This window comes from Solanum lycopersicum, chromosome 3, assembly GCF_036512215.1.
Source record: "Solanum lycopersicum chromosome 3, SLM_r2.1".
NCBI lineage: Eukaryota > Viridiplantae > Streptophyta > Magnoliopsida > Solanales > Solanaceae > Solanum > Solanum lycopersicum.
Window position 1 is genome coordinate 52,302,907 of NC_090802.1, and position 17,042 is coordinate 52,319,948.

At 31.9% G+C, this 17,042-nt stretch overlaps 3 protein-coding genes across 3 annotated transcripts; 2 read left to right on the forward strand and 1 right to left on the reverse strand.

Annotated features, from left to right (window-relative positions):
* Window positions 1-850: 850 nt before the first annotated feature.
* On the forward strand, window positions 851-1,375 carry LOC101246118 (zinc finger protein ZAT11-like). The gene has a single exon (XM_004235385.5). The coding sequence runs from the start codon at window positions 851-853 to the stop codon at window positions 1,373-1,375; it is 525 nt and encodes a 174-aa protein (XP_004235433.2).
* A 4,901-nt stretch (window positions 1,376-6,276) lies between these two features.
* Window positions 6,277-11,007, forward strand: LOC101244935 (uncharacterized). The gene is made up of 6 exons (NM_001328410.1): window positions 6,277-6,570; window positions 6,652-6,744; window positions 6,900-7,149; window positions 7,250-7,346; window positions 9,846-9,911; window positions 10,377-11,007. Exons 1-6 carry the CDS (start codon window positions 6,414-6,416, stop codon window positions 10,575-10,577), a joined length of 864 nt encoding a protein of 287 aa, NP_001315339.1. The 5' UTR covers window positions 6,277-6,413; the 3' UTR covers window positions 10,578-11,007.
* Window positions 11,008-11,794: 787 nt separating this feature from the next.
* On the reverse strand, window positions 11,795-13,098 carry LOC101245233 (R2R3MYB transcription factor 52). Its single transcript, NM_001346835.1, has 3 exons — window positions 12,865-13,098; window positions 12,468-12,597; window positions 11,795-12,338 (listed from the first exon to the last, which is right to left on the reverse strand). The coding sequence occupies exons 1-3, from the start codon at window positions 13,013-13,015 to the stop codon at window positions 11,858-11,860; spliced, it is 762 nt and encodes a 253-aa protein (NP_001333764.1). The 5' UTR covers window positions 13,016-13,098; the 3' UTR covers window positions 11,795-11,857.
* Window positions 13,099-17,042: the final 3,944 nt, after the last annotated feature.

Here is a 17,042-nt window from a genome sequence, read left to right on the forward strand (position 1 = left end):
AATGAAACGTGGAAAAATGGTGAAGTTTGAGCTCTTAAAACGTCCATGTGGTGGTGGTGGATGGGATGGACGTGCACATATGGAGGTATATGTGGCATATTATACACACATTACATGCCACATAACTTTTTCCTTAAATAGAAGAGTAAGTTTGGTCCAAAGGTAAGAGAAGAAGGGTACTTTTGAGTCGTAAAATATTTTTTCCTAAATTTAATTTATTTTAAATAGTTGAAGGGTGGTTTTGAACTTTTGCGTTCAAATTATTATCTAGTTTGATCGAGACGAAAATATTTTTTTATGTAAATTGTTTTTCTAGAAAATATGTTTTTCTCATTTTTAAAAAATTTATTTTTCTAAAAGATATTTTAATCAATTAAATATGTGAAAATTAAAATATATATATATATATATACCACATGCACTCGTATTGGGCTATTCTTGACCCTTCCATGCCATGGATTATTGGAAATCATTGAAGCAACTAGTTATCTAGAAATTAAATAAGGTAAATGACCTATAAATTAATTTACACCATTCAAAAAAAATCTAATTAAATTGAAAACGAAGAAAAACCGTTTACAATTAGGAAATAAAACAGAGGTGTCTACTAGTAGTTAGTTTAGTGGGATTCAGTTTCCATATTATCCGAACCCTTTTAATTTCGTTTTTTGCAAACAAATCCTAATTCAACTTGGTTAGTTACAAGAAAAAACGAACACTATATATAGTTGTAATAACTCAGTACAATTGAATTCACTGCAATATTTGTATTACTATTACTTATATAGCCATATTTACGTAAGACGACTATTCTCTTTATCACAATGTAATTTAAAACCCTAGCACAACCATGAACATGATGTTGAAGAGAAGCAAAGTAGAAGAAGAATCTGTGGAGAAATTTGCAATGGCGAATTGTGCGGATATAATGAAGAGGAACGAGTTGTTAGAACGACCTAATCTGATCTTTAAGTGCAAGAAACGATTTGAATCATTTCAAGCACTTGGCGGACACATGACAAGTCACAAGAATAAGCTTACGACCATGAGTACTAACGGTGAACTATTACATGTTAATCTACAAAAACACGAATGCTCTATTTGTGGTAAAAAATTTGCAACTGGACAAGCTTTGGGAGGACATATGAGAAAACATCAAGATGAATTGAATCAACTCGAGCATAAGAAGAAGAAGAAGATGAAATTGGACGAGAGTTTGATCAAGAGTGGCCGTGAACTTGCAGAAGCTCTGAATTCGAAGAGTGATGAACTTCATGACAAATTGGATCTTGAAAGTAGTAAAAGAACTTTGTTCTTGGGTTTGAATTTGGATTTGAATTTGACAATAGATGAGAATGAGTTGAGGACGGGGTAATTTTTCTTTTCTAATTATGATTATAACTGTCAAATTAGATTTTAGGCCTAACTCATAACTCAAGAGCTAATTCAAAAGGAGTAGGATTGTATGAGACTTTTATAAAAAAATTTAACAGTAACTAATTATACAGTTAAGAGATTGTAGAAATCTAGTTAGATGCTTAAAAATTTCAGTTTTTGTTGGTGTTACATATATAAAGCTGTACACTTTGCTTGTTTTTAATACATACAAATTTGTGATGCAAATATTAATTTATGTATAAGTTAAGGAACTGTTTAAATAATCATGTGTCCATCCGTATAACTTATACTATGTTTAGTAGGCCCATAAGAAAAAAGTTACTCATCTATAATACGATGTCTGGTAGGTAGATAAAAAAAAGTTATTCATGTATATAATTAATACCACGTTTGATAGGTTGATAAGAAAAAAGTTATTCATGTATAAAATTAAGGATAAATTAGCAAAGTAATCAAAAATCTTGACATAATTATTAAAAACGTTCATATTTTATAATTTTAGTAAAAATATCAATATTTTAGAAAATATTGTGTATCCTAATTTAGACCCTATTTTATCTCACCTTAATTATATCTTTTTCCAACTCATTCTCGATCATATGTTTTTAAAAATATATATATTTTCTCTCTCACTGATTTCACTCTCCCAATTCTTCTTCATCTTTAACTCACTTCTCTTTTTTGTTTTTCTGTTATTCTTCAGAAATTGAAAAATATATCTCTAAAGATATTTACAACAATCCTTTAATTAAGGTATGCATTTTCATCCGATTTTTAGGTTTGTTTATTATTATTTTTTTGTTTAAATTTTTCATAAAATTTATTTGTAGTTGAGTATTAAATCGACCAACTTTCGTTTAGGATTTGAAAATCATAAGTTCACTCTCTTATGGTCGAACCTAAGAAGATTACAAGAGGTATGCAACTTAATTAATAACTTTCTAGCGAATTTTCATCTTTTAATATATATATATTACTCAAGAAATAATGGACAATGTAGGATCGACAGTTAAAACAACGGAAGAGAGACGATCAAAGTGATGTTTGCATCTTTTATTATCACTATTAATAAAAGAAAAAAAATCGGGTGTAGAAGATTTCGAAAATTTGTTGAAGACCAAGTTAAGGAAGAACAATTTTGTATTAGTTTGTTTTGTATTTATAGTTCTTTTTTATAATTTGGTATTCCTTCTCAATTCATATTCAAATCACTATGTATGCTATTAATATTTGTATTTATTAAAAATCTCATGTTGCATAGTTTATAAATCTTGTATTTTCCCCTAATTTGTATTCATCCCAAAGGTATGTCAGCTAGTTATGTATTTTATTTATAGAACGAATAATTTTATATTAATTTATTTTGTTTTTATAGTTTTTTCTTCAATTTTTTGTATCCTTTCTCAATTCGTATTCAAACTAGTGTGTATACTATTTATATTTGTATTCATTCAAAATCTAGTTATGTATTTTATTTAAGAATGATTGCAACAAATATTCTTGTATTCTTCTTTAATTTTATATTTCATTCTCACTTTTCCATCATATTATTTTATATTTTATACACCATTATACAAAAATACAATATAAAAACTAGAACGAGTACAAATACAAACAATATACATATTAGAATGAATACAACTTAGGAAATGAAACAAAATTCTGAAGAGAAAAATAAATATTGAAAGAAATATACGAATAAAAATATGTTTCTTAAATAGCTACATATTTGTTTGACATACATGTTGGAATGAATACAAACTAATCAAGAGATACAAGTTTCATTATACAAAATAAACATGATCTAAAATGAATATAAATAAAAATGGTATATATATTGGAATGAATACGATTTAAGCAAGGATACAAAATTCTAAAAAATAAAATAAATACACTATGAGAATAGGTGTAAACATTTCTAAGTTAAAAAAATTTAAACTAATAGATAAAACTATAGCGTATTATCATAAAGTTTCATAACAATAATTAGTAAAAATTGGATATTAAATTTTTTGATTCCGTGATTTTCATAACAATAATTAGTGAAAATTGAATATTAAATTTTTTATTGATGTGGTACTTCTTTAATTTCGTGATTTTCATAACAATAATTAGTGAAAATTGAATATTTATCTTGGTAAATAAAAGTGTTAAGAAATAAAAAAATATTAAGAAAATTGGATATTGAATTTTTTTAGAACAATGATGAAAGAAGAAGAAAGTTGTTTATTTTGATAAATTGTAACATTGAGACTTTTAAGCATTTGTTCCTTTTTTAAAAAAATTCCTCCCCTGAATTCCTCCAATCTATTACATAAAAATTATATATTTTTAAAATAGAAATATAAATAAGACAAATAACAAATTAAAATTGACATTTTTACTAAATATTAAAAATATTTCTAATTAGTCCTCTTAAATATAAAAAATATTATTTCCCAACTATAAGCAAAGTTTTGAAAAATGATCAAAAGTGCACATACATGATATGAGAGACTATTTTGGGCTTTTTATATTTAGACTAGGGGAAATTTTTCAAAATGTCAATATTTTAACATTTAAGAGGGCTCATTAGCAACACTTTCAATATTTAGTCTAAATGTCAAATTTTAGTTTGTTAATTATCTTATTTATGTTTTTTATTATTTATTTTTATTTACAGAATATAATTATTTAATAACAAAAAAGAGAAAATCAAGGGAGAAAATATTTCAAAAAAAAGGTAAGGATCACTTAATTTTCTCATCGGTTACAGTTTCAAATAAAATTTAAACTTTGTTCTTTCTTTTTTCTCCAGAATTTTTACTTTTTTAAAATTATATTCATTCCACAATATATTCTATGTATTCATTTCAATATGTATTTTATTTGTACTTCTATTTATTCTAGTTTTTATTTAGAATTTTGTATAATATTATATAAAATACAAAAAGTTAGTATGATGAAAAAGTGAATGAAGCATAAAATTGAAAAGAAATAATTGAATATTTAGTGTACTCATTCTTAAATAAAATACATAACTAGTTGACATACCTTTAGAATAAATACAAATAGAAAAAATGTCAAATTCAGAAACAATGCAACATAATTTTTGAATGAATACAACTATTAATTGTAAAAATACATACTCACTAAAACAGTATCAAAAATCAATATATACTTCCAAATTTATGAATACAAAAAAACAATAGAACTATGAAATACAAAAATAAATACTAACTGTGGTACATTGACATAATTATCACAAAAAAAAAATAGAATACAAAATGAAATAAATATATGAAATACAATTCCAAGTTTATGGATACAAAATACAATGAAACAATGAAATACAAAAATACATATGGACTAAAACATCAACAAAATTTAATATACACTTTCAAATCTATGAATACAAAAAACATTAAAGCTATGAACTATACACAATCAAACTCATATAATATGTTACATTGACATAACTAACACACACAAAAAAAAGAACACAAAATACAATAAATATATGAAATACAAAAATAAATACTAACTATAACATAATAAAAATTTCATATACACTTCCAAACGCATTGTAACATGAATTTTTTTGAATCTTAAAAATTACTAATCAAATTAAATTAAACATGCAACACACAGAACATGCAAAAAAAGAATACCTCTTCTCCAACAAATTGGTCTTCTTCAACTTCATGGTTATGAATTTATGTGGGATTTTGCACATCGACAGATTCAGGCATTTTTTCCTGTCGTATATCCTCCTTAGATTTAGAAGCGGAACCTATATTGTTGTTTAATTCTTGAGTGAAAAGAATTAAATAATGAAAAATCGGAAGAACTTTCATTATTTTGTCCAATACCTCTAGTAGCTCTCTTGAAAACGTCTATTGAAGAGAGAATTATGTAGTCTCAAACCCTAAAAAATATTTTAAGAACAACAATAAAACAAAACCAAAAAAAAAACAGTAAGTAAATAAATAAGGAATCTGAAAAACATAATACTCAAATCAATGTTAATCTTCAAATCAAATCTTACAACGAAATTAAATGAGAATAATTGAAAATATTAATATATTGAATCGAAAATCTGTAGAATTTATTTGGAAGAATGTTAGAGAGAGAAATTGAAAAGAAGCGTAAGAAAAGAGAGAAAATCTGTGGATTTGATTAGAAAAAAAAGTAAGAGAGAGAAATTGATAAACTTAAGAAAAGAGAGAAAAATTAAAATGACATTAATATCTATCTAATTTTATAAATATAGAATAATGTGTAATCTATGAGAGAGAAAAAAATGATGTAAATAATGAGAGAAAAAATATTAATAAAATTAAAATAATTATTTATTTTTAAAATAATGACATTTTTGACATGTTTACTAATATTATTAAAATATGAATATTATTGCTAAATAAATTGATTTTTTTTACTAGTTAGCTAAATTTTTCGATGACTAAAACACACTTTACGAAATAAAGAGAGACTATTTTGGGCTTTTTATCTTTAGACTAAACACACACTTGTCTTCAACATCCAAATTCATTTACATAATAGAAATATAATGTGTTTAAATTAGGTCTTACGCTTAATTCATGTTTCAAAATCTAGTTTAAAGGGAGAAGAATTGTCCAAACTTTATAAGGAGTATATCCATCTCATTAATCGCCAATGTGAGACTTTTTTTGTCATTCTAACACTCCACCTTACATTCATTGCTTAGCATCTGATGCGTGAATAATTTTAATTTTTAAAGACACCAACATCAAGTAAAACAAATCTTTATCTAATATCATATTAAAATTAAATTTTAATCTAATCTCCAAGTCTCAAAGGCTAGCTAAAAAAATTGACCAAACCTATAAGAAGGAGTCCACCGCGATGAGACTTTTTGTTATTCTTTTAGCAAAATGAAACGCCTTAAACTCATTAAAAATGGTGAAAGTTATAGGAAGTCTGGACAAGACTGATCAGTCACTGTGGACAGTGAGGGCCGAGAGGGAGGCTATTAGCAAACCAAAAGGAGTAACATGGAAGCGCTACTAGCTTCATACGCAGACGATTCTTCTGACACCGGCTCCGATTCCGACTCCAATCCCACCCCTCCACAGCCGCCGTCAGCTTCCACATCACTGGCTCCTCTCCCTCCGCCTCCTATTTCACTTCTTCAGCCGCCCAACTCTTTAGGTAACTTTCTTTATCATCAAACCCAGAAATATCTAGAAGACGATTTATTCTCACTAAATGTTTGCTTTTTTGCTTCTGAAGTTCCCTCGGACTCCTTGCCTAGTAGTCAAGTCAATCGCGTTCGAAGCTTTCCTCATATTGAAGGCAATTATGCTTTACATGTCTACATCCCGGGTAATTTCTTCTATCTCCCTTGTTTCATCGCATTTTATGCTTCCTTATCAAATTTTGTGTATGATTCGAAATCGGATCTTTTTGTTGGTAACTTTATTGGAAGGTTGTTATAAAACTTTTTCGTAATGTTTATTTATATTTTCTTTTACTTCTAGTTTATATACCATCTGCAACAAGGAAGGGTCTGGTCAGATTTCTGAAGAAGGTCACAGCTATAGTACCTACTCTATATGCTGTGGATGTTGATGTACCATTGAGTGGTTTGTTGAAAGATGAAGCACTGCTTGAAAAAGTGGTGTTGGATAGAGAGTTTCACATTAGTTTGGGAAGAACTGTTCCTCTCCGCGTGCATCAGATTAATTCCGTGGTCTCCATGCTTCGACAGAGGCTTCAGTTTCAGAGGAGGTGAGGTGTCATTAGTGATATGCATGCTATCTCTGATTTTGTTTTGAGAAAAACAAAACCTGTTGTTGCTTTGTTAATTGTTGTCTATTAATGGACATAGGTATCTGATTGATTTTAACAAATGGGAGATCTTTGTCAATGATGATTCAACTCGCACATTCATGTCACTGGAAGTTTTAGAAGGAGGCTTAGCACAGGTATGAAAAAGGCCATTTCTTTAGTACTTGTTGGAAACATGGTTTGCTGTTTTGGATTGTGTTCACTTCTAGCTGAACTCTGAAGAATGTTTGAAGTCATAAGTATGCTCCTCATAATGAAGTTAGTTGTTGGTACATCCTTAAAGTCCCTTAATATAAAATAGATATCGAGGCACATGCTTGTGTGTGCCAAATTCAATTTTCCGAGATTTAAGAGCTAAAGAAGAGTAATGTAACTTGAGAAAAAGAGAATATGAGATGGTTGTAGGAAAGGGAGTGTCATGAGATGGAAAAATCTACCCTAGTGACCTGTACAACCCTTCTGTTTCCTCATTAGTGAGGTGGTTATAACGACATCTAAGAGAAAAGCTTACAAGAGGCTTTTCCTAGGGTTTGGTTTAGTGGTAAGAGCGCAGCTTGTGATGTGTAGTATACGCGCATGTTACGAGCTCAAACTCTGTTGCAGACAAAAAAAACTTGGTAAGTATGTGGAGAAGGGTAGAGGGAGGGCCCATTGTTCATCGAGTTTGGAACTGTGCGCCACTGGCCTTCGGGGTTTTTGTCGGGTATCCCACCAAAACATAAATGAATTACAGCAGGATTCACCATATGAGTTGCTATCCTATATTTAATGGTGGTAGATAAACATTCCATGAGGGTGTCTTCTGAATTATATGAGCTCTTATAGTGTCTTTCATTTTTGAGAGAGATATGTCAATGTGAATGGAAGCTGCCTCCTGGCCAACAGTAAGGACTGGGAATGTGTTGAATTGGTAGGTGTATGTGTTGTATCAATCAAGTTGATATTCATGGTTAATCTTGGGAATTATAAACTAGATGTACAGTCGTACAACTAAAGACGGTTATCTCCCTCTGTCTGGGTAACTGGATTGGAGTTGCTGCTTATGTATATTGTCAAATCCTCCTCTTCCCATTGCCTCAGTCATCTACTATAAGGTCTGTGTATGGTATCTTTTTCTCACAGGGCCAGTACGTCCATAAGCTTCTCGCTACCGGTGGGGTTGAAATATATTTTGTAAGAATGTTCACAACTGATATTGTTTGTTGCGTTTACAAACATTGAAAACTGAAACAAAAATTAACATCTTTGGGAAAATTAGCTTATGTAAAAATTTCAGAAGTAAGACTGAGTGTTTTTTTTTTAGAAGGGCAGCAGTAAGTAGACTATGGGAATATTAACACCTAGAATCCAAGATATGACAAAATCCTATTCTTGGCACAAACTTAATGAAGCATCAAGAATAAATGTCCTTTACATTTAGGAATGCGTTTGACATATTCTGGACAAGGAAGCCGGGTGCACAAAGCATCCCGTGTTATCAGGGTCCGGGAATCAGCCACTTATTCTGGAGGAACTGAAGATATATTGGTTTAACCAGAAATGCCCATTAACAAAAAAAAAAAAAAAAAGAAGAAGTAAAAGTCACCCATTGAGCCAAGCACACATTTTTTCTTTTTCTGAATAAAGCTTTACAAAACAACATATGCAATATGAAAATCAAAATCAAGAGTGACAACTTGTGTCAAGTTTCAACATGATTAGCCAACATTTCTTTTAGATAAGAGCCTCTTTGGATTGGCTTATTTTAGGGGCTTTAAGTAGTTTTGTAGTGTTTGAGTAAAATAACTAAGTAGTTTTAAGCCCAAAAACCATAAGCTAGCAATCCTAACTTATGAATTTTGGCTTATAATAAGTTATAAGCCCATCCAGACAATATCTAAGTAGAGATCGAGAAAAGGAATGGATGATGTCTTCATGGCAGACAAATATAATTGGCAGGCTAACAAGTTTAGGAAGGAGGATGACAAATAGTTGAAAGCCATTCCGGACATCTCCATCGTATAAAAGGTCAATATCTTTATGAAAGTCACCGTAATTGGTTGGCCAACAAGTTTCGGTGGATAATACATTAATTTTTGTTATCAGTAAAAACCCACCAACTTTTGTTATTTTATGCGGATTTAAACCAAAATAAGGAGTAAGTCAGAAGCGGGACGCAGTACCAGGTTTTTAAGTGAATGGATAATTTGAAAACTAGATCAGAACAGGGGTTTCCCCTAAAGCTAATGGTGGCAGCATCTCAGGGCATGCCTGGCCCTGCGCACTGAAAGAGAACTCCTTGTGCAAGCGTTATCCATTTCATTACAATCAAAAACTGCATTGTGGGGTTGTTAGAGGTTTTGGTGGTTCCTATTGTTTGACTTTTTATCTTAGGAGTTAGGTGTGTCTCTAATTATTGTCTACGTTAATTTTGATAAACTAATTCTCTTACAGTGGTTAGTTTATGCTCATATTTCACATGTGTTTCGATTATGGAACAATGAGTTTGAGCTAAGCTCTCTACTATGTTCCTCTCTGGCTTCATTCATGTCAATTTAGATAAAAGCTTATTGTTCTTCCTTGTCCTCCGGTGTCTTGCTAATATAGTTCATCGTTGAGGCAAGGGAGGAAACTTACTTGTATTTTGTGTCCCTCAGATAAGAAGGCAAATCCAAGCTGTTGATGAAGTCTACAAACTTCACAACCTTCCGGAATTTTACAAGGTTGACCACATAAACTCTGATTAATTTATTGCAAGTTTCAATAGTGTGTTTGGTATGTAGGAAAACATTTTCCAGGAAGTGTTTTCCAATTTTCTCATGTTTTGTTGGTCAGAATATTTTGAAAAATATTTTCTCTGCAAATCAAGCTCCTGAATAATTACTTCTCTAATGAAAATAGGAAAACAAGTTTCGTCAGTGACATTCCAAGTTCATTGCCTCCTTCCCCCTCTAACCCTCACTCCCTACCCGATCCCACCCACTTATTTTTTGCTAGATTACATATAAATGCTCTTCGAATAAAATTCTTTTGTTTACTTACCAAATACTAGAAAATAAGTAAAAAACTCATTTTTCAACAAAACATTTTGCATGAAAATATTCTCCTTCATCCAAACACACCCGGCCAGTCAAATCAATGCTTCTTCTTCAAGTGAAAAATTAAAAATTACTTGGATTTGGTGGCAGGATCCACGCCCTCACATCTCAATAACTTGGGCATTGGGGGATATCAGCGACACCTTGAAGAGAATGGCGGAAGAAGAGATGATTAAATACAAAGCAGGTCCAAGTTCACGGCAGAACTGTATTTTCACAAGCAAATTCAGTGGCATTTTGTGCAAAATAGGCAACAAGATGCATGAAATCTGCAAGTTTCAGGAAGAGTAACAGTTGTCTATAGATTCCTAGTTAACCTTCTCATTTCAAACCAACTATGCATCTCCCAGAAAGCTACAGAAGAACTTGTATTGTAGAAAGTCGAACTGAGCAAAGAGGAAAAAGGCAACGATTGTTGATAGGGTTTGTTGTTTTAATGAAGATAACAAGAGGGAGGTTCACTCTGTTCTAGAATCTCTGTCCAATATGTGCTGAAAGAAGATAACAAGTCGTGAGCGCATATTCCCAGGCCCAGCATATCAATGATGTACTAACTCGTAAAAAGGTTCGACTTGTCTAATTTTATGAGTTCTATTAGTTTGATCATTTGAGAAAAAAATTACGTGAGTGAGCCCTTAAAATGATATTAATGTTCTATTAGATGTATTTTGGACAAACTTTAAGCTATATATGAAATGATCTATATCACTATTTATGAAAAGATGAAAAACAATTCCATCTTGGATACCTTTCCACAATAGTACCTGGATGTTACCAGGAAAAAAATCATTTAAGTTCATGAAAATTCTATTTTCTGGTCAATATTACCTGGGTGTCTTTACCAATTGATCTATGCTACTCAAATTTTCCCTCAAAAAAGAAATATTATCTTTGCTAACATTCCATATTATATGGTATTTAATACAATTTATTATCCCCCCTTCTCCTCCACAGAACGTGAGAACGTGTGACTGACCGACTCTACCTCTACTCTTTACTTAGGGTGTGGACTCTTTTGCAGTAGGCCCCCCCCCCTTTTTTACAGAGGTAGCAATAAGTTTTGGGGGGGGGGACTGAGACGCCCTTGATAGTAATATTAGCTTAATGAAATTAGACTTGGCACGATATTAAATTCTATTAACCCTTCTGGGTGGTCCAGTGGTTTGGACTTGGGACTTTCATGTTGGATGTCTCAAGTTCGAAACCCCTTGCTTTCGCTGGCAAGGGGTTTGCCTTCTGGATCTAGCTCGTCGCACAAGTAACGTCTAGTGCGGTTTACCTCTCCTGAGTGGTTTGCAAGCTATTGCATAGGAGCGGAGCGGAGATTTTACCGTGTGCACCCAAAGGGTAGCTACTGCGGGTTTCCGTTGTCATAAAAAAACATAATAGATTCTATTATATTTCAAGTTTAAGACAGAAGATTAGAATTATTGCTTTGTGAGAAAGACAAAAAAGTGGAATAAAACTAGGACCTAATACAGATTATTGCTTTGTGAGAGAATAAAAAGTGGATAAAAACTAGGACCTGCACATGGGTTCTAACTTGTAACATGTTTTAGAAAGTAAGATGTTCAGATATTTCCAAGTACATCAATCCAGAATGAATTCATATCGAATTGATCGAAGGAGTTAACAGCAGGACCATGGGGAATGGAATGTGGTTGGGCAACACCAATATTTATACATGTGTGTTCCATGCCGGGGACTTGTTGATCGACAACAAGTGAAGTAATGTTGTTATAACAAACTTCAAAAGTTTGTGAGAAATTCACAAAAGGATCCATCATTTGGTTTTCTTCACATGTAGTAATGCTGCTGCAGGGTGAACAAACATCTGTTGTTAATAAATTGCTGTTATTGCTCGTTTCAAGTACAAGTCTTCCTCGAGTACTAATTTTCTTCTCATCTTCTTTGGTTTGTTTGCGGATTTTCCTAGTTTTCAATGGAACATCATGATTTTTCAGTCCAAGATGCTTCTTTAAGTGTGTGTGGAAGAAGTTCTTAACTTCGTTATCTGTTCTTCCAGGCAATTTTGCAGCTATTGCTGACCAGCTGCATAGAAATACAAATTTAATATGGTTTGGTTTTATACAGTATTATGTATTTAGGCTATGTTAACAAGTTTACAATCTTTCTTGTGCAGAACTCTGTTGTGTGGGGAAAAAAATGCTTAATTCTCACCTATTTCCAAGTTCCTGATAAGTTTTGATGACAATTTCAACCTCTTCCGTGGTAAAGGGTCCTCTCTTAACATCAGGGCGGAGATAGTTCATCCATCTTAGTCTACAACTTTTCCCCGTTCTTGAAAGCCCTGCAACCACATGACCAAAGTTCAGGAGACTAAGAAAACATGAAGAGTTACATAAGTTCCGCCCCTTGTCTAGTATCTCCCACTTTTTTGCTCCCTTAATGACTCGAAGCCACAAACTTAAACTTAGGGTTGGAGATGGAGGATGCTTATCATCTAAGCAACCCCTCTATGTCGCTACATAAGTTATTGCTAGAAAGAATTGAATGAAAATATGACCATTCGAAATCTGAAATGAAAATACTAATAGTATGGTTTTATTGGCCTGACCTGCGAATTTGGGCATCTGTCTCCAGTTCCAGATGCCATATTTCATGATATAACCTCTCAGTTTTTGGTCTTCCTCCGGAGACCATGCCCCCTTCTTTATGATCGCCTCCATGCTCGTACCTTTCTGCTGCTGTTGTTGTACCCTTGGCATGATTAATGCAGATAAGTAGGATTGATTGTTTCAGAAAGAAAAAAAACTTGTGGTTTATATAGTTATATTTGTGCCATTCATTCATTATACATGGATCTGTTCTTTATTCAATATAACCTCATTTCCAAGAAAGAGTAGACTTTCCACAACGACTTCATTGTTTTGTCTTGTTAGTTAGTCATTCTTAATTGCCTTTTCATGAGTGAGAATTGAAGAAGAACAATTCTTCATTTTCATGTCTAATTGGGAGTCATGATTTAGTTGGATGCAATTTTTTTTACCATTCAAATTGCATAGCTTAAACTCAAGTCTCTTTTGTAACTTGGAGAAATGAAGTAAAGGGTGTTAAATAAGTTTTTAAACTAAAATGGTGATAACTCTCATAGCAAAGGTTAAAGACTCACTTAATTTGTGATTTAATTAAATGAGGTGTGAAATGTAAATACTTTCACTCAAACAACTCATTACGGTTCAAAGTAAAAATGGTGATTTAGGTTAAAGAAAAAGGACACGAGTTTCACGTATATTTCGTTATTGTATACCTTGATAAAAATAACGTATTTGTTGTTCTTGTTGTGTGTATACTTAAATATATGCATCACAGGTGAGAAAGAGAAAAAATTGTTGTCGTCATTGTCATGATGTATGAAATAAAAAATTCTGTAACTATTTTATTTTTTCCAAACATCTGAGATAATTATTAGAAAAAGGTTTTTTCCGCTGCGAATAAATGAAAAATAGTATTATTAGAATGTGATTTTTTCATCAATTCTTTTGTCGAACCAATTCACTGAAAAAATGCGTGGTGAAAAATAATTTCTTGCTAAAATATTTGGAAGTTTCCAAGATTTTTCATGTGAAAATACCAATTCAATGAAAATAGCTTTGAAAATAGTCATTGAACATTTTTAAGTGAAAATTTTCAATAAAAAATAACAATTTTTTTTTTCAATGGTGATTAATAATTATACATATATAATTTTTGAAATTTTAAATTAGTTCTTCTTTTTAAAAAATTTATATTAGTCCTTGAACTTCTTGTTTAGACAGTTTAAATAAACTTCATTCGTCATACGCATTACATATTTGTTATGAATAAAACAAATTTATGATTTAAACCAAATGCATGTTATTTATTGGTGATTTGCTTTCTCATCCCTAAATAATTATTGAATAAATTGCACATATAATTACTAATTTTTGATAAATTTAATTGAAAGAGATATTTATTTTTAAATGGAGGAAGTAATTATCTTACTATCCAATAATAAAGGAGAAAGAAACGTAGATAGTGAAAGTGCAAGGAGCTAATGTCAATTTTGTGATGTTAAAGCATTGGGAATATTAATTCAACAAATTGATTAAAGTGTTTAGATTTCTTTTGTTATTTTTATGTTATAGAGCACGAGGTCCATTAAGTACAACCTAATCATTTTCTTAATTCCTAATTTGACCATACTAACATTTTTCTATTTACATTTTATTCTTCTCAGATTTATCTTAAAAATTACGTTAATTAATTAAATTGTTATTATTATTTACCGGGTTGTTGCTAATCAGTGATCATAGTTCAGAATTTTGTATTGTACATTTATAATTAGAATGAAAAAATTTATCCGCACCAAATATTATGTTAGCCAAAAAGAAAAAAAGAAGGAAAAAAATTTCAGTCCCTATAATTAAAAGTTAAAACAATATCACTATTTACTATTTTGATTTTTCTCTAAAATAATTTCATACAATTTTATTTATAAATAATAAAACTTCAAAACATTAATAACTAGTAATTTCCAAGTAATGGATAGGAAAATGCCTTCGTGTGTCTACGAGACGAAGGCTACAACGTAACTTACTAGAATTGTATTTGAAACTCCTGGGTTTGAATTAGATATTGATGACGTAAATTAAATCATGGGTACCAACATATATAATTCAAATTGGAAAGATTATACAACAGGAAAACACGTATAATGTACATACGATAAATCACTATAGTTTAAAATATTACATTTAGTAGTATGTAAGGTTTTGCAGAAAAGTCCTCTCTCCTCTGTGTTGGGAAAGACAAGGCAATAACAAAGAATGCCTGACAGGATAACAGCGGAAGAATACTCAAGTCTATACTTTTCCTTTTCGATTTGAACCAAGAGAAGACAAACAACCACAAGCAATATGATAGTAAGACAGCAAGTAATTCAATCAAACAAATATAATAAGACAATAATAAACCAATCACACAAAACACCAAGATTTACGTGGAAAACCCTTCGATGTGAAGAGTAAAAAATCACGGGACCAAAAGCTCCACTATAATCACCAAGAGTTACAATATTGTTCTCCAAAATTGGCCACAAAACAAGTGCCAAACAACGAGCAACAACAAAATAAGATTGCACCAAATCTAGAGAATTAAAGGAGCAAAATCACCAATTTAGCAACTACTGTTCACGACAGCAAAACTGAAGCTGCAGGCCACCAAATCCAACTCTGTCAGTTTCTAATCAAAGATTGAGATGAATATAATATGCTGTCCAAAAATCAGCTCAATCGGACAAGAAACGAAGCGGGAATCGCAATTTGAAGTTGGCTGTTAGGGCTGAATTTTTGACTGCGAAAAACTGCTCACTTTTTTTCCTTTTTGGCTGCTGAAAAACTCTTTTTATATCTGAAAATAAGACCTAAATAGGCTTATATTTGCCTCATAAGAATGGGCTTATGGGAAAAAATGGGTTGGTCCAAATTGGACTTTTATTTATCCACATAGGAAGGGAAAAAGATCCATAACCCAACAATTCTCCCCCTCACGACTATGTGGAGGAGACCGCCATCCCGGCGACCATGCAACAATCTTCAAACTCCCCTCTTGGCAAAACTTTAGTCATCATATCGGAATCATTGTCATTTGTATGAATCTTTTCAAGCTCAAGCAACTTACAATCCAACACATCTCGAATCCAATGGTATCTCACATCAATGTGTTTAGACCGATCATGGAACGTAGAATTCTTGCCAAGATGTATAGCACTTTGACTGTCACAATAAAGCACATACCTCTCTTGAGCACAACCAAGTTCCCCCAAGAATCTCTTCATCCAAAGCAATTCTTTACAAGCTTCAACGACAGCAATAAGCTCAACTTCTGTAGTAGATAGAGCAACACATTTTTGCAACCTAGATTGCCAAAACATAGCTCCCCCTGCAAAAATAACCAAGTACCCTGAAGTAGACTTGCGAGTATCAACATCACCAGCCATGTCTGAATCAGTATAACCACAAAGAATAGGCTTCCCTGTACCAAAACACAAACTCAGACTAGAAGTGCCACAGAGATATCTCATAACCCACTTCACAACATTCCAATGTTCTCTTCCCCGATTAGAAAGAAAACGGCTAACAACTCCAACAGCGTGAGCAATATACGGTCTTGTACAAACCATCGCATACATCAAACTACCAACATCTGAAGAATAAGGAACTTTCTTCATATTTTCCTTCTCATCATCACTAGAAGGACACTGTTTCGTGCTCAATTCGAAGTGCATAGCTAAAGGTGTACTGACAACCTTAGCTTTGTCCATGCTGAATCTGCGAAGTACTTTCTGAATGTACTTCTCTTGTGATAATACCAATTTCTTGGCCTTTCTATCACGGACAATCTGCTTGCCAAGAATCTGCCTTGCTGGTCCTAAGTCTTTCATAGCAAAAGACTTACTCAACTCTTGCTTCAACTTCTGAATCTTGCAAGTATTATGACCAACAACAAGCATGTCATCAACATAAAGCAACACAATAATAAAGTCACCATCAGAGAACTTTTGCACAAAAACACAATAGTCTGAAGAAGTCTTCTTGAAGCCCTGCTGACTCATAAAAGAACCAAACTTCCTGTACCACTGCCTGGGAGCTTGTTTTAAACCATACAAGCTCTTCTTCAATTTGCAAACATAATTCTCTTTTCCCTTGACTTCAAAACCTTCCGGTTGCTCCATATAAATTTCTTCATCTAAGTCACCATGGAGGAAAGCAG